The sequence below is a fragment of the Pseudophryne corroboree genome, chromosome 4, assembly GCF_028390025.1.
Source record: "Pseudophryne corroboree isolate aPseCor3 chromosome 4, aPseCor3.hap2, whole genome shotgun sequence".
Lineage (NCBI taxonomy): Eukaryota > Metazoa > Chordata > Amphibia > Anura > Myobatrachidae > Pseudophryne > Pseudophryne corroboree.
Window position 1 is genome coordinate 129,674,013 of NC_086447.1, and position 25,697 is coordinate 129,699,709.

General features: G+C 50.0%; 1 protein-coding gene across 1 annotated transcript in view; it reads right to left on the minus strand.

Moving 5' to 3' along the window:
• Positions 1–11,443: 11,443 nt before the first annotated feature.
• LOC134911167 (homeobox protein Hox-A3-like) overlaps positions 11,444–25,697 on the minus strand; it is a 47,287-nt gene continuing 33,033 nt past the window's right edge. The window contains exons 3-4 of the mRNA XM_063919501.1: positions 14,933–15,211; positions 11,444–11,907 (exon numbers count right to left, since the gene is read on the minus strand). Of these exons, the coding sequence (XP_063775571.1) occupies positions 11,829–11,907; positions 14,933–15,211 (358 nt within the window). The 3' untranslated portion in view covers positions 11,444–11,828. The remainder of the gene's footprint in view (positions 11,908–14,932; positions 15,212–25,697) is intronic.

Here is a 25,697-nt window from a genome sequence, read left to right on the forward strand (position 1 = left end):
GCCCTGCACTAGTAGTGGCAACTCTGCCCTATGTGAACCTGTGAGGTTATTTTCCTATTTACAGAATAACCGGGGAGAAGGCGGCCATATTGCGGCTCTCAAGAGAAGGCACTCTAGTACACCCCCTGCTGGCGGCCACTGCGCAGGCGCAACTAATTGAAATGCCCGATCTCTATAATGGGGCATATTTCTCTTAATTAAAAAAAACCTGTAACTTTCTGAAAAACCACAACCCCAAAAGGCACTTCACAGGGACATGCTCTATCAAATAAAACAAACCCCAAGTCATATATATATAAGATTTTACTCACCGGTAAATCTATTTCTCGTAGTCCGTAGTGGATGCTGGGACTCCGTAAGGACCATGGGGAATAGCGGCTCCGCAGGAGACTTGGCACAACTAAAGAGAGCTTTAGGACTACCTGGTGTGCACTGGCTCCTCCCCCTATGACCCTCCTCCAGACCTCAGTTAGGATACTGTGCCCGGAAGAGCTGACACTAAGGAAGGATTTTGAATCCCGGGTAAGACTCATACCAGCCACACCAATCACACCGTACAACTCGTGATATTATACCCAGTTAACAGTATGACAACAACGGAGCCTCTGCACAGATGGCTCTCAACAATAACCCTTTTGTTAACAATAACTATGTACAAGTACTTGGGATGGGCGCCCAGCATCCACTACGGACTACGAGAAATAGATTTACCGGTGAGTAAAATCTTATTTTCTCTGACGTCCTAAGTGGATGCTGGGACTCCGTAAGGACCATGGGGATTATATCAAAGCTCCCAAACGGGAGGGAGAGTGCGGATGACTCTGCAGCACCGAATGAGCGAACTCCAGGTCCTCCTCAGCCAGGGTGTCAAACTTGTAAAATCTTGCAAATGTGTTTGACCCCGACCAAGTAGCAGCTCGGCAAAGTTGTAAAGCAGAGACCCCTCGGGCAGCCGCCCAAGAAGAGCCCACCTTCCTCGTGGAATGGGCTTTTACTGATCTAGAATGCGGCAGTCCCGCCGCAGAATGTGCAAGCTGAATTGTGCTACATATCCAGCGAGCAATAATCTGCTTTGAAGCAGGAGCACCCATCTTGTTTGGTGCGTAGAGGATAAACAGCGAGTCAGTTTTCCTGACTCCAGCCATTCTGGAAACATAAATTTTCAGGGCCCTGACTACATCCAGCAACTTGGAATCCTCCAAGTTCCGAGTAGCCGCAGGCACCACAATAGGTTGGTTCAAATGAAACGCTGAAACCACCTTAGGCAGAAATTGGGGATGAGTCCTCAATTCCGCCCTATCCATATGGAAAATCACATAAGGGCTTTTACATGACAAAGCCGCCAACTCTGACACACGCCTGGCCGAAGCCAGGGCCAATAGCATGACCACTTTCGACGTGAGATATTTTAACTCCACGGTTTTAAGTGGCTCAAACCAATGTGATTTAAGGAAATCCAACACCACGTTGAGATCCCAAGGTGCCACTGGAGGCACAAAAGGAGGCTGAATATGCAGCACTCCTTTAACAAAAGTCTGAACTTCCGGCAGGGAAGCCAGTTCTTTTTGGAAGAAAATCGACAGAGCCGAAATCTGGACCTTAATGGACCCCAATTTGAGGCCCATATTCACCCCTGACTGTAGGAAGTGCAGGAATCGACCCAGTTGAAATTCCTCCGTTGGGGCCTTCCTGTCCTCACACCAAGCAACATATTTTCGCCATATGTGGTGATAATGTTTTGCGGTCACGTCCTTCCTGGCTTTGATCAGCGTAGGAATGACTTCCTCCGGAATGCCCTTTTCCTTCAGGATCCGGTGTTCAACAGCCATGCCGTCAAACACAGCCGCGGTAAGTCTTGGAACAGACCAGGCCCCTGCTGCAGCAGGTCTTGTCTGAGCGGTAGAGGCCATGGGTCCTCCAAAATCATTTCTTGAAGTTCTGGGTACCAAGCTCTTCTTGGCCAATCTGGAATAATGAGTATAGTTCTTACTCTTCTCCTTCTTATTATCCTCAGCACCCTTGGTATGAGAGGAAGAGGAGGAAACACATAAACCGACCGGTACACCCACGGTGTCACTAGAGCGTCCAACGCTATCGCCTGAGGGTCCCTTGACCTGGCGCAATAGTTTTCTAGCTTTTTGTTGAGGCGGGACGCCATCATGTCCACCTGTGGCCATTCCCATCGGTTTGTAATCAGCCGGAAGACTTCTGGATGAAGTCCCCACTCTCCCGGGTGGAGGTCGTATCTGCTGAGGAAGTCTGCTTCCCAGTTGTCCACTCCCGGAATAAACACTGCCGACAGTGCTAACACGTGATTTTCCGCCCATCGGCGAATCTTCGTGGCTTCTGCCATCGCCATCCTGCTTCTCGTGCCGCCTTGTCGGTTTACATGGGCGACCGCCGTGTTGTTGTCTGACTGAATCAGTACTGGCTGACTTTGAAGCAGGGGTCTTGCCTGACTTAGGGCATTGTAAATAGCTCTTAGTTCCAGAATATTTATGTGTAGGGACATTTCCTGGCTTGACCATAGTCCCTGGAAATTTCTTCCCTGTGTGACTGCTCCCCAGCCTCGAAGGCTGGCGTCCGTGGTTACCAGGACCCAGTCCTGTATGCCGAATCTGCGGCCCTCCAGAAGATGAGCACTCTGCAGCCACCACAGTAGAGACACCCTGGTCCTTGCAGACAGGGTTATCCTCTGATGCATCTGAAGATGCGATCCGGACCACTTGTCCAACAGATCCCACTGAAAGATCCGTGCATGGAACCTTCCGAACGGAATTGCTTCGTAAGAAGCTACCATCTTTCCCAGGACTCGCGTGCAGTGGTGCACCGACACCTGTTTTGGTCTTAGGAGGTCTCTGACTAGCGATGACAACTCCTTGTCCTTCTCCTCCGGGAGAAACACCCTTTTCTGTTCTGTGTCCAGAACCATCCCCAGGAACAATAGACGTGTTGCAGGAACCAGCTGCGACTTTGGAATATTCAGGATCCAGCCGTGCTGTTGTAGCACCTGCCGAGCAAGTGCTACTCCGATCAACAACTGTTCCTTGGACCTCGCCTTTATCAGGAGATCGTCCAAGTACGGGATAATTATAACTCCCTTTTTTCGCAGGAGTATCATCATCTCGGCCATTACCTTGGTAAACACCCTCGGTGCCGTGGACAGACCAAACGGCAGCGTCTGGAATTGGTAATGACAGTCCTGTACCACAAATCTGAGGTACTCCTGGTGAGGAGAGTAAATGGGGACATGCAGGTAAGCATCCTTGATGTCCAGTGATACCATGTAATCCCCTTCCTCCAGGCTTGAGATAACCGCCCTGAGCGATTCCATCTTGAACTTGAACCGTTTTATATACGTGTTCAAAGATTTAAAATTTAAAATGGGTCTCACCGAACCGTCCGGTTTCGGTACCACAACCATTGTGGAATAGTAACCCCTTCCTTGTTGAAAGAGGGGTACCTTGACTATCACCTGCTGCAAATACAGCTTGTGAATTTGCCTCTATCACAGCCTCCCTGTCCAAGGGAGATGTTGGCAAGGCAGATTTTAGGAAACGGCGAGGGGGAGACGTCTCGAATTCCAGCTTGAATCCCTGAGACACTACTTGTAGAATCCAGGGATCCACCTGTGAGCAAGCCCACTGATTGCTGAAGCACTTGAGACGGGCCCCCACCGCACCTGGCTCCACCAGTGGAGCCCCAGCGTCATGCTGTGGACTTAGCGGAAGCGGGGGAGGACTTTTGTTCCTGGGAACTGGCTGTATATATATATATATATATGCACACACACTCATGTATATACATGTATACACAAATACACGTATGTACATGTTTATGTATGTATAATACACTGATAGAGTACATTATATTTATGAATTAATTGCTTCCCGATTCTGCAGCAGCATCATCAGCACCATCAGTGTTACTCACAGTCACTTCACACTGACTGCTGCACAACACATCACTTAATTTCCGGGCCGCCCGCCACCTGGTGAAGAGACATGGGAGATGAAGGACCAGCAGTGCCACGTTGAGCGGAAGTATTGTGAATTAGTTACCCACACACTCCTTGTGACACCTGCTCCCCGTCTGCCCTCCCACCCGCCGCCTGCCATCCGGAACCCGCACTGACAAGTAAGTCTCAGCAGAATGTGTCTGCCGGCGGCTCCCAGTCCCCCCTAGAGGAACACTGCCAGTGGTGTGGCAGCCGCGGCAAACTAGGACTGAGAGACCGCAGCGGGAGGAAAGCACGGGTGGGCGGGAGGAGAGCATAGGCGGACATCACCACGTCACATTGCAAGGTGACACCAGTCCCCCCAGTGAGGCCGCCGACGAATGCACTCAGCATAGTATTAGCAGCAGGCAGAGGGGGGGCGGGCGCAGCGGTGGTGGGAGGTACGGAAATGAGCTACAGGCTAGGCTCCACCGATCACACACTCAGCGATCACTGTGCCACAGCAAGCGTGGCGTGCAGCGGTGCTGGACATTAGGGAGTGCCTGTGCGCACCAGGCACCCCCTGTACGCACGCCTATGCGCTACCACCCCCCATATGCCACACTACATCACTATGCTATAGCCCTCCCATATGCTGCACTTCATAGTTACACTATACCCCCCATACAACATACTACATCACCACACTACACTACTCACAATAAAATTAAAACATCCCAGTTCCTCATTCTTAATGAGCTCACGTGAGTTCTCTCCCCAACGGAGCTCCAGACCAAGTAACAATGAAGACACCAGCAGCGTGTAGGGGGCAGGCCTGGTCCACTTGTCAGGAGAGAGCAGTCACTGGAGGGTAAGAAGGGGGCGGGGCCTAGTCCTACAGACGGGAGAGAGCACAGACAGGAGAGAGCAAGGTACAGGGGTAGAAGGGGACGGCTGATGTGAAGAAGGGGGCGGGGCCTATTCTTGCATCCTTTCAAAATTCGACTTTTTAAAATTCGACATTTGACAAATTCGACTTTTCTGCAATGGTACAAATGCGGCAATTCAACAAAAGTATATTCAATTGAAGTTTGTAAATTCGACAACAGTGCTTTTAAACAGTAAATTCGTCATTTTCAATCCGCCACACTTTGCAGGCGGAATCTAATAAAAAAAATTTAAAACATGTTTTTTTTGGGGTAATAGCATATCTATTTATATTAGAAGGGATTAGGTACTTGGTTTGTCTTTTTTGGAGGCACAAGTATTATTTATATATTTTTTAAAAGATTATTATTATTATTATTTTTTTTTAAATGGAATGTGAAAAACCCGGAAAAGAAAAATTGCGTGGGGTCCCCCCTCCAAAGCATAACCAGCCTCGGGCTCTTCGAGCCGGTCCTGGTTCTAAAAATCCGGGGGAAAAACGGACAGGGGATCCCCCGTATTTTTTAAACCAGCTCCGGGCTCTGCGCCTGGTGCTGGTGCAAAAAATACGGGGGACAAAAAGAGTAGGGTCCCCCATTATTTTTACACCAGCATCGGGCTCCACTAGCTGGACAGATAATGCCACAGCCGGGGGTCACTTTTATACAGTGCCCTGTGGCCGTGGCATTAAATATCCAACTAGTCACCCCTGGCCGGGGTACCCTGGGGGAGTGGGGACCCCTTCAATCAAGGGGTCCCCCCCCCAGCCACCCAAGGGCCAGGGGTGAAGCCCGAGGCTGTCCCCCCCATCCAAGGGCTGCGGATGGGAGGCTGATAGCCTTGAGAAAATTGAAAGAATATTGTTTTTTCCAGTAGTACTACAAGTCCCAGCAAGCCTCCCCCTCAATCTGGTACTTTGAGAACCACAAGTACCAGCATGCGGGAGAAAAACGGGCCCGCTGGTACCTGTAGTTCTACTGGGGAAAAAATACCCAAATAAAAACAGGACACAGACACCGTGAAAGTATAACTTTATTTAACACCTGCCGACACACACATACTTACCTATGTTGACACGAAGCAGTCGGTCCTCTTCTCCAAGTAGAATCCACGGGTACCTGAAAATAAAAGATAATTATACTCACCTGATCCAGGTTCCAGATTAAATCCACGTACTTGGCAAAACAACAAACCGAACACCCGGACCAGACGGACTGAAAGGGGTCCCATGTTTACACATGGGACCCCTTTCCACGAATGCAGACATCCGAATCTCGCGGGAATCCGACAGCGGGATGATGACGTTCGGGCGCGCTCGGGTTAGCCGAGCAAGGCGGGAAGGTTCGAACCTGCCTCGGACCCATGTAAAATGGGTGAAGTTCGGGGGGTCCGGATTCCGACGAACCGAACCCACTCATCACTAGTATGTACGTGTGTGTCAGGTGCCGTGCGCGTACGTACGTACGTACGTACGTACGTACGTACGTACGTGTGTGTCAGGTGTCGTGCGTGTACGTGTACGTGTGTGTGTGTCAGGTGGCGCGTACCTACATGTGTGTATGTCAGGTGCTGTGCATGTGTGTACGTACACGCGTGTATGTGTCAGGTGCCGCGCGTGTACGTACGTGTGTGTGTGTGTGTGTGTGCCAGGAGCCACGCGTGTACATGCGTGAGGGTGTCAGGAGCCGCGCGTATACGTACATACGTGTAGGTTTCAGGTGCCGCGCGTATACATACGTGTGTGTGTCAGGAGCCGAGCGTGTACGTACATGTGTGTGTGTCAGGAGCAACGCGCGTGTGTGTCAGGAGCCACACGTGTGCATACGTGTGTGTGTCAGGTGCCACACATGTACGTACGTACGTGTGTGTGTGTGTGTGTCAGGTGCCGCGCGTGTACGTGTGTGTGTCAAGTGCCGCGTGTGTACGTACGTATGTGTGTGCCTGGAGCCGCGCGTGTACATACATGTGTGTGTGTGTGTCTCAGGTGCTGTACGTGTATGTGTGTGTCTCAGGTGCTGCACGTGTATATGTGTGTATTTCAGGTGCTGCATTTGTATGCGTCAGCTGCCACGTGGGTGTCAGGTGTTGAGCGTGTATGTGTTTGTGTCAGCTGTCGCATCTGTATGTGTGTGACTGTCAGGTGCTGCGCGTGTATGTGTGTGTCAGGTGCTGTTCATGTATGTGGGAGTGGCAGGTGCTGCATGTGTATATATGTGTGAGTGGCAGGTGCTGCGTGTGTATACAAGTGTGTGTGAGGTGCTGCGAGTGTATGTGTGTGTTAGGTGCTCTGAGTGTATATGATTGTGTGTCAGGTGCTGTGCGTGTGTGCGTTAAATGCCACATGTATATATGTGTGTCAGGTGCTGCGTGTGTGTGTGTGTGTGTGTGTGTCAGGTGCTGCATGTTTGTATGTGTGTGTGTGTGTGTGTGTGTCAGGTGCTGCATGTCTGTATGTGTGTGTGTGTCAGGCGCTGCATGTCTGTGTGTGTGTGTCAGGTGCTGCATGTCTGTATATGTGTGTGGGTGTGTCAGGTGATGCATGTCTGTGTGTGTGGGTGTGTCAGGTGATGCATGTGTGTGTGTGTGTGTGTGGGTGTGTCAGGTGCTGCATGTCTGTGTGTGTGTGTGTGTCTGTCAGGTGCTGCATGTGTGTGTCAGGTGCTGCATGTCTGCGTGTGTGTGTGTGTGTCAGGCGCTGTATGTCTGCGTGTGTGTGTCAGGCGCTGCATATCTGTGTCAGGTGCTGTGTGTGTGTGTGTGTGTGTGTGTGTGTGTGTGTGTGTGTGTGTGCGTGTCTGTCAGGTGCTGCGTGTCTGCGTGTGTGTCAGGTGCTGCGTGTCTGCGTGTGTCAGGCGCTGCGTGTCTGCGTGTGTGTCAGGCGCTGCGTGTCTGCGTGTGTGTCAGGCGCTGCGTGTCTGCGTGTGTGTCAGGCGCTGCGTGTCTGCGTGTGTGTCAGGCGCTGCGTGTCTGCGTGTGTGTCAGGCGCTGCGTGTCTGCGTGTGTGTCAGGCGCTGCGTGTCTGCGTGTGTGTCAGGCGCTGCGTGTCTGCGTGTGTGTCAGGCGCTGCGTGTCTGCGTGTGTGTCAGGCGCTGCGTGTCTGTCAGGCGCTGCGTGTCTGCGTGTGTCAGGCGCTGCGTGTGTGTCAGGCGCTGTGTGTGTGTCAGGCGCTGCGTGTCTGCGTGTGTCAGGCGCTGCGAGTCTGCGTGTGTGTCAGCCGCGGCGTGTGCGGCGCGTCAGGCGCCGCGTGTGAGTCAGGCGCCGCGTGTGCGTCAGGCGCCGCATGTCTATGTGCGTCAGGCGCCGCGTGTGAGTGTGTGCGTGTGTGTCAGGTCCGTGTGAGTGTCAGGTGCTGCGTCTGTGTGTGCGTGTGTCAGGTGCTGCGTGTGTGTCAGGTGCTGCGTGTGAGTGTGTGTGCGCGTGTGTCAGGTCCGTGTGAGTGTCAGGTGCTGTGTGTGTGTGTGTCAGGTGCTGTGTGTGTGTGTCAGGTGCTGTGTGTGTGTGTGTGTGTCAGGTGCTGTGTGTGTGCGTGTGTGTCAGGCGCTGCATATGTCAGGCGTTGCATGTCTGTGTGTCTCAGGCGCTGCGTGTCTGGGGGGGGTGGCCGGACACACAGCAGAGAGGGGGGGGGGTGGCTGGACACACAGCAGAGAGGGGAGGGTGACCGGACACACGGCAGGGAGGGGAGGGGGTAGGGGGTGGCCGAACACAGCGGGAAGAGGGGGGAGTTGCCGAACACACAGCAGGGGAGGGGATGGTGGCCAGACAAACAGCAGGGGAGGGGAGGGGAGGCCGGACACACAGCAGGTGAGGGGGGGGGGGGTGGCTGGACACACAGCAGGTGAGGGGGGGGGGGCTGGACACACAGCAGGGAGGGGGGGTAGGCAGGACACACAGCAGGGGAGGGGAGGGTGGCCGGACAAACAGCAGGGAGGGGGGGGGGGGGGTAGGCCGGACACACAGCAGGGGAGGGGGGGGTGGCTGGACACACAGCAGGTGAGGGGGGGGGGCTGGACACACAGTAGGTGAGGGGGGGGGCTGGACACACAGCAGGTGAGGGGGGGGGCTGGACACACAGCAGGTGAGGGGGGGGGCTGGACACACAGCAGGTGAGGGGGGGGGGCTGGACACACAGCAGGTGAGGGGGGGGGGCTGGACACACAGCAGGTGAGGGGGGGGCTGGACACACAGCAGGTGAGGGGGGGGGGCTGGACACACAGCAGGTGAGGGGGGGGGGCTGGACACGCAGCAGGTGAGGGGGGGGGCTGGACACGCAGCAGGGGAGGGGGGGGGTAGGCCGGACAAACAGCAGGGAGGGGGGGGGGGGTAGGCCGGACACACAGCAGGGAGGGGCTGGACACACAGCAGGGGGGGGTAGGCCGGACACACAGCAGGTGAGGGGGGGGGTGGCTGGACACACAGCAGGGAGGGGGGGGGGTAGGCCGGACACACAGCAGGTGAGGGGGGGGGGCTGGACACACAGCAGGTGAGGGGGGGGGCGGCTGGACACACAGCAGGTGAGGGGGGGGGGTAGGCCGGACACACAGCAGGTGAGGGGGGGGGTGGCTGGACACACAGCAGGGAGGGAAGGGGGTAGGGGGGTGGCCTTATTATAATAACCGTGTGGGGGAGGAGTCTGCGGCGGTGGGTGAATGAGATGTGGGGGCAGGCTGCTAAGGGTGCAGGGGAGGAGGGGAAGGGAGCCGGATGGATCTGAATGTGAGCCGCACGTAAGGGACCATACTGATCCTCCCCACCTCAGCCCGCTGGTGCTGCTGCTGCTGCTGCCTGACTTCTTCCATGCAGCACAGCTGTCTTCTCCGGCTGCCGCTCCCGCACCCGCTTCAGGTGTGGGGGTACCACACCGCTCAGTAGGCAAGCGCTGTCAGTCAGGAGTCAGCGCTGCACCGGATGTCTCTTCTGGATGTCCTCTGACTTTCTCCTGCGGCGCAACTCCAGCTATTCCTCCCGCTGCGGCTCCCACTTCGGGTAAGGGGACCATATTGCTCAGTAGTGAGCACTTTCGGTAAGCCTGCGGCTGCTATGCCGCTACCCCTCTCCTCCACAGTCCTAATGGGTCGCTGCAGTCTGTAAGGGACCGCAGGTGCACACACCCAGGAACCGCTGGCTCTCCTCCCGCCGCCAGCAGCTACTTTTATAACCTCAGCCTGCACGAGACCCCTTCCCTCACTCACTCTCGCTCGCTCTCCTGGCGGCCACTGCGCAGCCGCAACAAATTGAAAAGCCCTATCTCTATAATGGGGCATATTTCTCTTAATTAAAAAAACCCTATAACTTTCTGAAAAACCACAACCCCAAAAGGCACTACACTGGGGCATACTCTATCTAGTAAAACAAACCCCAAGTCTTAATTCGTCCTCTATCCGGAGTTATGCCTTCCCAAAAAATATCTAATTCACTCTATAGGAAAACGGTGTCAAAAAGCCACAAAGGAAGTCACAGAAAAAAACTGACAGTTGGAACTTTAGGTTACTCCCAATTCCTCATTTTTTATTATTTTGCCCTGAAATTTGGCATGCAGCACCGGGTGACGATTCTACACGCCCATGCCAAATTTCAGCTCAGTACGTCCAATCAGTTTTCAGTTTTGAGGTGTAGCCCCTCAAACACCATGCCCCCATCTCAGAAGTTCCCTATGGGAGAATTCCGTTTGTTCGATTCAGCCTTAATATAAGGGCACGACCGTGCCCTTATAATATATATATATATATATAAATATATATTATTGTGTCTTTCATGCATAGGACTTTCATAAGACCACCTAGATTTCTTCACTCAACTGACTCACCCAGGGTTCAGATTCCAGATCACAGGTTCCAGCAATTATGACATATATTGTAGTAATGGGTTGTGTATGGGTTACCGGCGGCCAGTATCCTGGTCATCAGCATCCCGACGCCGTGATCCCGGCTGCCGAATGCCGGTGAGGGGTGGGAGGGGTGGGCTCCCTGCTCTCGCCACGCTGCGGGCTCGCTGGCGAGCTGCACTTGCCACAGGTTCTATTAAGGTTCTATTCCCAATCTATGGGTGTCGTGGACATTTGTCTTATAAATCTATACATCATTTTCAGATTTTTTATGGACTAGTGCGGAGTCACACCCAATTCACCTACTTCTGCTGGGGGAACATGTGTATCTTTCACTGTTGAGGCATATTTGTTATCTGGCAACGAGGGGGCATATGTGTTATCTGGCACCGTGGGGGCATATGTGTTATCTGGCACTGTGGGAGCAATTATGTGTATCTGGAACTGACGGTGGTGATATATGAGGGGGAATAACAGCTCCTGGCACACACTGAAATATGGTATTATTATTATATAGGGGAGAAGGGACCACACAGTTATATATGAGGGGGAATAACAGCTCCTGGCACACACTGATATATGGTAGTGTTATTATTATTATTATATAGGGGAGAGGGGACCGCACAGTTATATATGAGGGGGAATAACAGCAACAGAATAATAAATGATAACATGTGGGGAACACATAGCAAACACATTAATATAAAACACCCCAAACCCAACCCCCCCCCCCCCCCCCCCCCCCCCCCGCCCACAAACATGAAAATTGGGACCTTATAACAGCCCAAAACTATCAAAGTTAAATACACAGTCCAGGGCAAAGACTGCCTATGGCAATTGCCTATATACTTTGTAATCAGGAGATGATGGATTAGGGGGTCATAGTAGGGACCTCTGGGGTAACTGTGCTCGGGGACAGGAGGGACCTGGATAGCTGGGTACATATGGGTACCCTGAATTTGGGGCAAGATGCGTTCCAGGAACTGAAATTGCCGGTCTTGCTAGTCGCACAAGATGCGTTCTTGGTGTTCCTTTGTCTGCATTATGAAGGATTGCTGCAGCTCTCTTTCTGCCTCTATAAAATGGAGTTGGCGGGTATCCTTCTGTTGCTGCATGTTGTTGTCCATGTCGCGTAGTTCTTCAACCAGCACCTTGGTCATTGCCCGTGCAGCAAGCTCCACTTTGGTGACTTTGCGTTTCCTGTTGGGAACTGTATATACTGCAAGGGGAGTAAAAGACAGAAAAAAGGGCATATAAGACAAATCAGTGGTGTGATTGTACGTGTTTGTGGCCTCCTCCCACCTGCACTAGATAGTTACACTCTGCGACAGTAAACTTTATGGCAGGCGGTTATGGTGGCGTATTGCAGGGGTTAAAAAGTGCTGCAGGGGTCTGTTGTGCCACAGAGCTTACAAGTACCTGCCTCCACGCTGTGTGATGCCTCTGCACGGCTCTGAAAAATCACAACACCAGGAAGCTGCCCTGCATAGCCAATCAGCATCAGCAGAGGCAACCCGGGAATGCAGGACATGTCCCTGCACCATTCACACTGTCCAGGATCCCAGGAAGATCCCGGGAACAACCCTGGTATATAGCAGGGTTGAAATGTCGGGGCATGGTTCCCGGGATTTTACCCTGGGCCCCTTTCATACCAGCGCTACACCCAGGTTGTTCCCTGAGTCAACCCGGGAAAATAGGCTGGTGTGAAAGGAGTATTATATATGAGGGGGAATAACAGCTCCTGGCACAAACTGATATATGGTATTATTATTATTATACAGGGGAGAGGGGACCGCACAGTTATATATGAGGGGGAATAACAGCTCCTGGCACACACTGATACAGGCCCGGCGCTACCAGCTCAGCGAAGGGATGCAGTGCAGGGAGGCGCTGGGACGGATAGGCGCTTCCCCTACTCTGCATCCCTTCCCTGCTGCGCCGTCCTGTCCCCCCTGCTGCTGCTGCCACTGCTGTGTCTGTCACTGTATGACAGGCACTGGCAGCGGGCACCTGCAGCATGATACGCCTCCTCCCCTCATCTCATCTGTGTGCGCCGCCGCCGAGTACGGGATAGAAGGGGGCGGAGCTACACGGGACGATAGGGGGCGTGGCTAAACGGGCCTAAGGGGGTGGAGCTACACGGACCTGGCTGCTGTACAGAGGGAGACTGGATTAGGTAAGTGGAGGGTGAGAGAGAAGTGTGTGTGTGTGTGTGTGTATATATGTGTGAATTGTGTGTATGGTGGGTGTGTATGTGTGTGTATATATGTGAAGTGTGTTTGTGTGGAATTGTAAGTGTCTGCTTCACAGCAAAAGTTGGATGGAGACCCAGCGAGGCTGCTTCAGCTTCCTGGGATTCCCAAACGCCACTACTGGGGGGGCATTACGTATAAGGACGCTACTACTACAGGGGGGCATTACGTGTAACAACACTACTACTGGGGGGGCCATTACGTGTAAGGACGCTACTACTACTGGGGCTGGGGGCATTACGTATAAGGACGATACTACTACTGGGGTGCACTACGTATAAGAACGCTACTACTACTGGGGGGCAGAGGCGTCACTAGGGTTGGTGTCACCCGGTATGGTAACTGATGGTGTCACCCCCCCATGGACCATACCGCGCGTGCTCACAAAGTAAGATGCAATCGCATCCAACATATGCAAACGACTCTGCCTGATTTGACAGGTAGGGGAGTTCAGGGGGTGGCGATAAGGCGTTGTGGGGTTATCGAATCCGCATTGCGGGGGAATGGCATCATAAATGGAGATGGGTTTGGGGCGGCCGTGTGATGTCACACGCAGATGCTGCGATTGGAAACATGGCGGCGTGTTACCCTAAATCAGTGATGCAAACACAATTGTATTCTTGACAAGTATATCACTGGCCGCCAATAGCATGCTGGGAGGCTTTGCCCTGTGCTGGGCGTCCTCAAGAATGCAAGAGATAGCAGTTGTAGTTTTGTTATTTTGGCAAAACTGCAACTGAAGCTTAATAAGGCAACTAAGTCAGTATACAAATACACACGGAGAAACATCGGGAGCAAGAAACTCTGATGCTTCTTTGATATATTTTTTGGGGGGCTATCCAATTAGGTGACCTGAAGTACAAAAAGTAAATTTTCTCCCAAAAACACACAGGTTCAGTGAAAACTGTGTGTTTTCAACAGCCCTGTTTTCGGACAATAACTGGGCTGTTTTCCGGGATTTTGCTTCGCCTGCCTTAGGGACATGCTTAAGTGTAGTGTACCACACCATATACCCCTTATACACATTATGCACCACAATAGTAGGACCCCTATACTATCTAGTACTGGTGCTCCTTACACATTATGTCACATGGCATGAGCCAAAATTCACATGGAATGAGACACAATTCACATTATGCCATACAGCAGGGATGGGGAACCTTTAGCCCTCCAGCTGTTGCTGAACTACACATACCAGCATGCCTTTAGCATTTGGAATTTGGCCATGCTAAAACTGTTGCAGGGTATGCTGGGATGTGTAGTTCAACAACAGCTGGAGGGCCAAAGGTTCCCCATCCCTGCCATACAGTATGAGATTAAATTCAAATTTTTACACACGGAATGAACCAAAATTCACACGGAATGAACCAATTCACATTATGCCACACGGAATGAGCCACAATTCATTGACAGGGAGAGTGAAAGCAGGGACATAGGGACAGGGAGAATGACAGAAGGGACATAGGGACAGGGAGAGTGACATCAGAGACATAGGGACAGGGAGAGTGACATCAGAGACATAGGGACAGGGAGAGTGACATCAGAGACATAGGGACAGGGAGAGTGACATCAGAGACATTGGGACAGGGAGAGTGACATCAGAGACATTGGGACAGGGAGAGAGACATCAGAGACATTGGGACAGGGAGAGAGACAGTGACAGGGAGAGTGAAAGCAGGGACATAGGGACAGTGACAGGGAGAGTGAAAGCAGGGACATAGGGACAGGGAGAGTGACAGCAGGGACAGGGAGAATGACAGCAGGGACATAGGGACAGGGAGAATGACAGCAGGGACATAGGGACAGGGAGAATGACAGCAGGGACATAGGGACAGGGAGAATGACAGCAGGGACATAGGGACAGGGAGAATGACAGCAGGGACATAGGGACAGGGAGAATGACAGCAGGGACATAGGGACAGGGAGAGTGACAGAGAGAGGGTCAGCAAGGGCATACAGAAGGGAGAGAGAAAGGCAGCAGTGTAAAATTACCCAATCAGCAGCGGTGGTGTGGAGGATGTGGTGATTGGAGGCGTGGAGGATGAGGAGGTTGTGGTCAGCAGTGGTGCAGAGTTGGCTGTGGTCGGCGGCGGATGAGGAGGCTGTGGCTGTCGGTGCGGAGGCTGTGGGCGACGGTGCGGAGGAGGCTGTGCTGTGGGGGGCGGCAGTGCGGAGCAGGAGGCAGTGGGCGTGGGTGCGAAGAAGACAGCGGGCGGCAGTGGTGGCCTTTGGCGTGTCTCTGGTCCGCCTATGACCGCTACTATATCAAATCTGCAAACATATTTTATTAACTTAGTCAAAAAAAATAACACTGTAATAGTAAACTGTAAATACTAACATTAGATCACAAACACACTTTCTGGCAGCTGAAACAGCTCACAGCCAGCCAGGGAAGTAGAGACAATGAGGTCCGCACAGTCACTTCACTCACTGTAGTATAGCTAGGTCCTCCCTCTCTGGTAACGCTGCACACTGCACAGCACTCGACTCGAGCTCCTCCCAGAATTGCCTGCGGTGCCGACGTATGCGATGACGTCATCGGGAGTGACGTATAGCACCCGGCATCCATAGAGATTGCAGCAGTACAGACCCCGTGGCGTTGTACATAGGCAGGTCAGGCAACTGTCTGATTTACTTTGAACCAGTCTTTTGAAATCGGCGAGGGTGCGGGGCCTTGATGCCGGGAGTGAATGTGGGTGCCGCTGCGGATGTGGATGGGATGGGGGTGCGGGGGTGCAGCTCTTTTTGGTGCATACTTGCCTGCTTTTGAAAAATAGTTTCAGGGAGATTGTGTTAGCAGAATGCGCCGCGTGCCGTTGACGGGTCATGTCATGTGTCACTCCACCTTTACATACTGTATAAACACACTGATGATATAAGTCCAGAGCAATAAAGCTGTCAGAAAACATTGTATAGCAGCCCATACAACGATTTCACATATAGGTATATCCGTCGTATTGTCTGTTAATATGTTGCAGAAAATATAAACTCCTAAGTATCAGAATATTTTTACTACATGAATACGCAAGAGGTGCCATTCATATAAAGCGGCAAGTATCAATCCCGCATTCACATATCGGTGCCCTAATAATTGCTGTTCATACAAATAAGTGTGCGGTATGATGAGATTCAGAGAGGATGCAAAATAAAAATTCTGCTACCCAGAAGGATAACAAGGGTCAATGGTGCCAAGGGCAAATAAAAAACATTTTGCCCCTTAAAAAGGTTTCCTGTGTTGTGTCCCCTCTTGTATTTTCTGTATAACACCCCCATGCCTGCATTTTCTGTATAGTGACCACCTCTGTTCGCATATTCCCTGTAGTGACCCCCTTGTCCCCATGTTCCCTGTAGTGACCCCCTTATCTGCATATTCCGTAGTGACCCCCTTGTCCGCATATTCCCCGTAGTGACCCCTTGTCTGCATATTCCCCGCAGTGACCCCTTTTCTGCACAATCCCCGCAGTGACCCCTTGCCTGCATATTCCCCGCAGTGACCCCTTGCCTGCATATTCCCCGCAGTGACCCCTTGTCTGCATAATCCCCATAGTGACCCCTTTTCTGCATATTCCCCGCAGTGACCCCTTGTCTGCATATTCCCCGTAGTGACCCCTTGTCTGCATAATCCCCGTAGTGACCCCTTTTCTGCATATTCCCCGCAGTGACCCTTTGTCTGCATATTCCCCGTAGTGACCACTTGTCTGCATAATCCCTGCAGTGACCCCTTTTCTGTATACTCCCCGTAGTGACCCCTTGCCTGCATATTCCCCGCAGTGACCCCTTGTCTGCATAATCCCCGTAGTGACCCCTTTTCTGCATAATCCCCGCAGTGACCCCTTTTCTGCATATTCCCCGCAGTGACCCCTTGTCTGCATAATCCCCGTAGTGACCCCTTTTCTGCATATTCCCCGCAGTGACCCTTTGTCTGCAGATTCCCCGTAGTGACCACTTGTCTGCATAATCCCTGCAGTGACCCCTTTTCTGTATACTCCCCGTAGTGACCCCTTGCCTGCATATTCCCCGCAGTGACCCCTTGCCTGCATATTCCCCGCAGTGACCCCTTGCCTGCATATTCCCCGCAGTGACCCCTTGTCTGCATAATCCCCGTAGTGACCCCTTTTCTGCATAATCCCCGCAGTGACCCCTTTTCTGCATATTCCCCGCAGTGACCCTTTGTCTGCATAATCCCCGTAGTGACCCCTTTTCTGCATATTCCCCGCAGTGACCCTTTGTCTGCAGATTCCCCGTAGTGACCACTTGTCTGCATAATCCCTGCAGTGACCCCTTTTCTGTATACTCCCCGTAGTGACCCCTTGCCTGCATATTCCCCGCAGTGACCCCTTGCCTGCATATTCCCCGCAGTGACCCCTTGCCTGCATATTCCCCGCAGTGACCCCTTGTCTGCATAATCCCCGTAGTGGCCCCTTTTCTGCATAATCCCCGCAGTGACCCCTTTTCTGTATACTCCCCACAGTGACCTTTTCTGCATAATCCCCGTAGTGACCCCTAGTCTGCATAATCCCCGTAGTGACCCCTTGTCTGCATAATCCCTGTAGTGACCCCTTGTCTGCATATTCCCCGCAGTGACCCTTTGTCTGCATATTCCCCGCAGTGACCCTTTGTCTGCATAATCCCCGTAGCGACTCCTTGTCTGCATATTCCCCGTTGTGACCCCTTGTCTGCATAATCCCTGTAGTGACCCCTTTTCTGCATATTCCCCCAGTGATCCCTTTTCTGCATATTCCCCGCAGTGACCCCTTTTCTGCATATTCCCCGTAGTGACCTCCCATGTGTAAATATTCCACATAGTGACCAATTCTCGGCATACTCCCTGCAATGACCCCCCCTTGTTTGCACACAGTATGCCCTCTGACTCCCCCTTGTTTGCACACAGTATGCCCTCTGACTCCCCCTTGTTTGCACACAGTATGCCCTCTGACTCCCCCTTGTTTGCACACAGTATGCCCTCTAACTCCCCCTTGTCTGCACACAGTATGCCCTGTAGTGACGGTTGGTTCTAAATCGGAGTGGGAGAAGGGACCTTCTGACGTCACTAGGGGAGGAGACACGTCACCAGGGAGAGGGGCTACGGCCAAACAGGGTACCAGATAAGTACCCTCACGGGCTTGCTTCGCTCGCCACGCTTCGGGCTCGGTGGCCCGCTCCGCTCGCCACCTGATTACTGAAGGTAATAGTTGGTGGCGTGGATAGTTGAGGACCTATCCCGCTGGCCTAGCTCCTCCCCCTTGTGTCGTGCCTCCTACCCCTGACGTAAAAGGTCCCTTAGGCCACTTGAATCTAGCATCAACCCTGTAGTGACACCCCTAGTGTGTACACAGTATGCCCTGTAGTGACCTCCTCTGTCCGCATATTCCCTAAAGTTACCCCCTTATCTGTGTGTTGCCTATAGTTTCCGCCCTTGCTTACATTTTTCCTATAGTGACCCCCTCGTCTTTATTATGTTTACAGAGAACCCCCAACAAACCCCCAGCCCCCCCCCCCTCCCCTCCCTTATGTTTCTTACTGGGCTCCTGATCCCCTATCCAGAACTTCCTGCTAGTGCTCCCAGCTCCCCCAGTAATTACTTACGATAGCAGAAGAGCCTCCTTCCTTCCCTCCGCACAGTCCTGGCTCCTCTCTGACATGCAGCATGATGACTCACCAGCACTTCCTGATGCTGCTGGGGGATGAGTCATCGCTGTAGCTGGGGACGATTCTCTCTGCCTTCCTCCTTGTGTGCCTCCCGAGTCCCGCAGTCTGCAGCGTAAATACAAAGAGCGGCTGCGGGTGGCCCTGAAGCCCAGGCCGCCAGTACAACGAATGCACGGCAGGTCCTGGACGGCCACCGCAGGACACGCCCCCGGCATCTCCGGACCTTTTCAGTGGAGGGCAGAAACGCAGGAGAGGAAAAAAAAGGTTTGCGGGGCAGCGGGAGGCCTGTTCTGGTGACACCCCATTTAAGGGTGACAGGTGGGTGCGGGCCGCACCCCCCGCACCCCCCTCATGACGCCACTGCTGGGGGGGCATTATGTACAAGGACGCTACTATTACCGGAAGGGCATTACGTATAAGGACGCTACTACTACTGGGGGGTATTACGTATAAGGACGCGTCTACTACTGGGGGTGCACTACGTATAAGGACGCTACTACTACTGTGGGTGCATTATGTATAAGAATGCTACTACTACTCGGGGGGCATTATGTATAAGGATGCTACTACTACTGGGGGGGTCATTATGTATAAGGATGCTACTACTACTGGGGTGCATTACATATAAGGACGCTACTACTACGGGTGGGGCATTACGTATAAGGACGCTACTACTACGGGTGGGGCATTACGTATAAGATTAATAAGATTGTGCTACATTGTGGCGTAATTTTAAATGGGGGTACTACTGTGTGGCCATGCCCCTTACTTATGAGACCACACCCCTTTTCCCGGCACGCGCCAAAGGAATATGGGAGGGCGCAAATTTATAGTTTGCAGGGGGGCGCCGAACACCCTAGCACCGGCCCTGCACTGATATATGGTATTATTATTACATAGGGGAGAGGGGACCGCACAGTTATATATGAGGGGGAATAACAGCCCCTGGCACACACTGATATATGGTATTATTATTATATAGGGGAGAGGAGACTGGACAGTTATATATGAGGGGGAATAACAGCTCCTGGCACACACTGATATATGGTATTATTATTATACAGGGGAGAGGGGACTGCACAGTTATATATGAGGGGGAATAACAGCTCCTGGCACACAATGAAATATGGTAGTATTATTATTATATAGGGGAGAGGGGACTGCACAGTTATATATGAGTGGAAATAACAGCCCCTGGCACACACTGATATGTGGTAGTATTATTATTATATAGGGGAGAGGGGACCGCACAGTTATATATGAGGGGGAATAACAGCCCCTGGCACACACTGATATGTGGTAGTATTATTATTATATAGGGGAGAGGAGACCGCACAGTTATATATGAGGGGGAATAACAGCTCCTGGCACACAATGAAATATGGTAGTATTATTATTATATAGGGGAGAGGGGACTGCACAGTTATATATGAGTGGGAATAACAGCCCCTGGCACACACTGATATGTGGTAGTATTATTATTATATAGGGGAGAGGGGACCGCACAGTTATATATGAGGGGGAATTACAGCTCCTGGCACACACTGATATATGGTATTATTATTATATAGGGGAGAGGGGACCGCACAGTTATATATGAGTGGGAATAACAGCCCCTGGCACACACTGATATGTGGTAGACTTAGTATGATTATTATATAGGGGAGAGGGGACCGCACAGTTATATATGAGGGGGAATAACAGCCCCTGGCACACACTGATATGTGGTATTATTATTATATAGGGGAGAGGGGACCGCACAGTTATATATGAGTGGGAATAACAGCTCCTGGCACACACTGAAATATGGTATTATTTTGATATTATTATTATTATTATATAGGGGAGAGGAGACCGCACAGTTATATATGAGGGGGAATAACAGCCCCTGGCACACACTGATATATGGTTTTATTATTATATAGGGGAGAGGGGACTGCACAGTTATATATGAGGGGGAATAACAGCTCCTGGCACAAACTGATATATGGTATTATTATTATTATTATTATATAGGGGAGAGGGGACTGCACAGTTATATATGAGGGGGAATAACAGCCCCTGGCACACACTGATATATGGTATTATTATTATATAGGGGAGAGGAGACTGGACAGTTATATATGAGGGGGAATAACAGCTCCTGGCACACACTGATATATGGTATTATTATGGTATTATTATTATTATTATTATATAGAGGAGAGGGGACTGCACAGTTATATATGAGGGGGAATAACAGCCCCTGGCACACACTGATATATGGTAGTAGTATTATTATTATTATTATTATTATTATTATTATTATATAGGGGAGAGGGGAACACACAGTTATATATGAGGGGGAATAAAACAGCTGTCAGCTCACACTAATATGTGGTATTGTTGTTGTTGTTATTATTATTATATAGAGGAGAGGCACCCTCACTATGTGCCCGTCTGCCCTTGAAGAGCAGGAGGAAAATTGCATAAGACTCTGTTTTTTTTCTTGTGGTCCACACAAGACTAAAGGTCCATACACACGGAGCGATATAACTGAGCGATTTTGACTATATAGTCAAAATCGCTCAGAAAGTTAGTGCATATGTCTCCATGTGTACACAGCCAGCAATAGCGATGCGCGTCCCTGCCAGGTCGCTATCGCTGCTGGAAAAGAAAAAGCATCCCCTTGCTTAAATGAGTTAGCTAAAATCGCCCATAGCCAAAATCGCTGGAAAAGTTAGTCAAAATCTCTGGTAAAGTTAGTCAAAATCTCCTACTGCCAGTTCAAGGGAAATCGCTCAGTCAAAATCTCTCCGTGTGTATGCACCTTTAGACCTTGATTATTCGGCCCAGTTGGGATTTTGAGTTTGACATGCCTGCTCTAGGGTACCATGACTCAAAAACAGTTTGTGAACCACTGGTGTATGATATTGTAATAGTTTTATGCTGTATATTGCGTATGGTATAGTAATCGTTTTTTAGTTATGTGGCCCAATTCTCAATCCTGACCTGGGTCTTATTTTGTCTAAAACTGACTTTGGTCCCATTGGCTTATCTATCTGCCATGGGATCCGGAAACAGCAAGTCCAGAGACAGATAACGTCCATTAATAAAACACCTACAAAAATATTATTAGTGCGGTAAAGGTATATATGTTTTTTTTTTTCAAATAAATGTTATTAGTTTTAGGAACATAAGCAAAAATGAAATACATACGATGCAGGTATAAAGGAATACAACAACTGTACACACTGCCTGCGAACAAAACCGTACAATATCAATATAGACATAACACTGTGTAAATTATTATCCAGCTAGAGGATTAAGCAACAGAAATCAGATCTTAGAGAACAGTAACAAAGAATTAGCATAAAAATGAATATATCAAGGATCAAGTGAATAACACTCAACGGATATTGGCCCTCATTCCGAGTTGTTCGCTCGCAAGCTGCTTTTAGCAGCTTTGCACACGCTAAGCCGCCGCCTACTGGGAGTGAATTTTAGCATAGTAGATTTGCGAACGAAAGATTAGCAGATTTGCGAATAGACAGTTCTTAGCAGTTTCTGAGTAGCTCGAGACTTACTCTGCCACTGCGATCAGTTCAGTCAGTTTCGTTCCTGGTTTGACGTCACAAACACACCCAGCGTTCACCCAGACACTCCCCCGTTTCTTCAGACACTCCCGCGTTTTTCCCAGAAACGGCAGCGTTTTTTCACACACACCCATAAAACGGCCAGTTTCCGCCCAGAAACACCCACTTCCTGTCAATCACACTACGATCACCAGAACGAAGAAAAAACCTTGTAATGCCGTGAGTAATATACCTAACTTAATAGCAAATTTACTTGGCGCAGTCGCACTGCGGACATTGCACATGCGTATTAGCGACTAATCGCTCCGTTGCAAAAAAAAAATAACGAGCAATCAACTTGGAATGACCACCATTAATATACAAAAAAGTCATAGGAAGGGAGACGGAAAATAGGGTGGGGAGGGGATGGGTGTAGCCGGCCAGTCCCTAACCGCCTAGAGTATCCAGGAGATAATATAATGTAGAATGGATACAAGCGTACATTCTTACAGTTATACAGTAGCTAACGGGGGTTCAGCCCCAAAGTGTACTGTCCAGGGAGTCCAGGTTTTGATAAAATGAACTGGGGTGTCTTGTAATATCGCCGTGATGCGTTCCAGCCTGTAGGTATGCCAAATAGCATTTATAGTGGCAGTCAGAGTAGGAGGTGATATCGATTTTCAGCTAGCCACTACTTGCCATTTAGCCGTATTCAGAATGTGTTCGACTAACTTCTGTTGCTCACGAGAGTCCCGAGGGATAGGACGGGAACGTAGAGTATAAAATGTAGAGATGAGCGGGTTCGGATTTACTCGGTTCTTTACGCCAGAATTATCGCCATTTCTTATTTTCTGGATTTTTCTTATTGACTAGCCAAAACACGTTACGTCCAATAGCCAATTAATAGATTTGGGTAAATCCGAGTAAAACCGATCCCGCTCATCTCTAATAAATAGGCGAGTTCGGGATACAGACACCAAGAATATCTAAAATGAGTTTATGAATTTTAAGCCAGTAACGTTGAATATGTGGACAAGACCACCAAATATGCAACAGGGTTCCACGCTGACCACATAGCCTCCAACACCTATCTGAGCAGGAGAGGTAGAATGAGTGGAGTGCATAGGTACTAAGTACCAGCGATAGTATATCTTGTCGGAATTTTCTTTGATCCGAACTGAGATGGAGCTTTTAGAAATTTCAGTCCTAATAACAGACCATTCCTCAGTAGTCACAGTCTCACCCACTTCACTTTTCCATGCAATTTCATGAGGTTCTTTTTGAGGCGTATTATGAGTGAGTAAGATTTGATATATGGTGGATAGCAGGCCTTTAGTCGAGTGGTGAAATTTACATACAGTAGCGATTCAAAACTTGATTTATCTCTCATAGGGGTATGTTTGACAAGAGAGTTATAAAAGTGACGCAACTGCAAGAATTGATAAAATACAGAGTGAGGAAGAGCAAAGCGGGATTGTAAATCAGCAAATTTCGGGAACGAGTGGAAGGGAGCAATATCCAGTGGAAAAAGGATGTTTTTTGCTAGTCCAAGAGTTAAATGTGTGTTGGGTTGTTCCTGGTGGGAAGATAGGGTTATTCCATAAGGGGATGAGAAGGGGATGGAAAGATCGAAGCTGGTATAGCCGAGAATAGAGGTCCCATATAGACAGAGTGAAACGTAGAGTAGGTAATAAAGAGGTGGCAGGTGGACGGTGTCTCGGCGGGCACCATAGAAGACTGTATGAGGAATACAACTGAAGAGTTGCTACTTCCAGATGTGTCCAGACCCTATGGCCAGGAGGAGCATGCCAGAGAACACATGTTGTTAGATGGGTAGTCCTATAATATCTAAGAAAATCATGGACCCCCAGACCTCCCGCAAATCGGTGCTTTTGTAGAAGTCGCATTTTAACCCTGGGTTTCCTTCCTGCCCAAATAAAATTAGAGATGTCAGTTTGGAGATTTTTAAGAATTTTAATGGGGATGTGTATTGGGAGGGTCTGCCATAGGTACAACAGATGGGGTAGCAAGGTCAACTTAACCGCAGTCATGCGGCCGAACCAAGACAGAACATATTTATTCCAATTAGTGAGATCTGCCTTTAGAGAGGAGAACAATCTTGGAAAATTGGCTGCGTATTAGCCCGAGTAAGATTTAGTTAAGTAGATACCCAGATACTTAAGTTTATCAGTTTGCCATTTAAATGGGAAGGAAGACTGCAAGAGTCATAGTTCTGAGGGTGAGACATGGAGAGGCAAAATTTCAGTTTTGTCTGAATTAATTTTATAATTCGAAAGGTGGCTGTAGGTAGTAATTTCCTCTAACAGATCCGGGAGGGAAACACAGGGATCAGTTAGGTTCAGAATAACGTCATCAGCGTAGAGTGCAATTTTGTGATTTTGATTACCCACAGTAATACCCAATATGTTTCGGTTCAGATGGATTTTGGCCGCTAGCGGCTCCATGAGTAGGGCAAAAAGTAGGGGGGAGAGGGGGCATCCCTGTCGGGTGCCATTTCTAATGGGAAAGAAGTCGGAAGATAAGCCGTTGACAAGGACAGAGGCTGAAGGACTCCGACAGAGTGAAGTGACACCCCTATAAAAAGCTCCATGTATTCCCATATTAAGAAAGGTTTGTTGCATAAAAGGCCACACCACTCTATCGAAGGCCTTCTCTGCGTCTAGGGCCACCACCAAGGCCGATAAGGATTTGTCATGCATAAGGTGAATAAGGTCAATAAGTCGCCGGGTATTATCCACGGCCTGTCTATTCGGGACAAAGCCAACTTGATCTGGATGAATTAAGGAAGGTAAGAGAAGAGCGAGTCTATTAGCTAAAATTTTTGCAAAAGGTTTCAGGTCCACATTTAAAAGCAAAATGGGTCTATAATTTTTCATCTCTAGAGAATCTCTATCAGGCTTGGGAATAATGATAATGTTGGCCCTGGTGGTGACCCCATCGAGTGAACCTCCTTCCAGTAATGAATTAAACAGAGAATGAAGCATTGGAAGCAGCGATGTAGTAAATCTCTTGTAATATAAAGCAGTGAAGCCATCAGGGCCTGGAGCCATTGAACGACACAATTGTTTAATGGGTGCATTAAGAGTAGACATGTCTGACTCAGAGAGCTGTGGGAGACAAGTAGCTAGATATTGCTGTATGTTGAAAATGTGTTGAGGATCAGCATTCTCAGCAGACTGAAGATTATATAGAGACAGATAATAGTCCCGAAACTGAGTGGCCATAACCTTCGGATCATATGTAAGGGAGCCATCAGCGCACCTCAGTGTAATGTATATATGGTTTTGAGTGCATTTTGCTTGGAGTTTCCGAGCCAGTAAGGTGTCGGCCTTGTCCGATTTTTAATAAAATCTCTGATACACCCACAACTGCGCCTTGACCACTTTTTTTCGTTAGAACCTGGGTCAGTTGGCCCTTAATTGCTAAGATTTTCGAAAAAAAATTATTTTTAGGGCAGCGCTGGTATAGGCGAGTCAGAGTGGCAAGTTTGGCTTCCTATTTGCTAATACGCTGTGCCTCTATTTTTTTCTGGG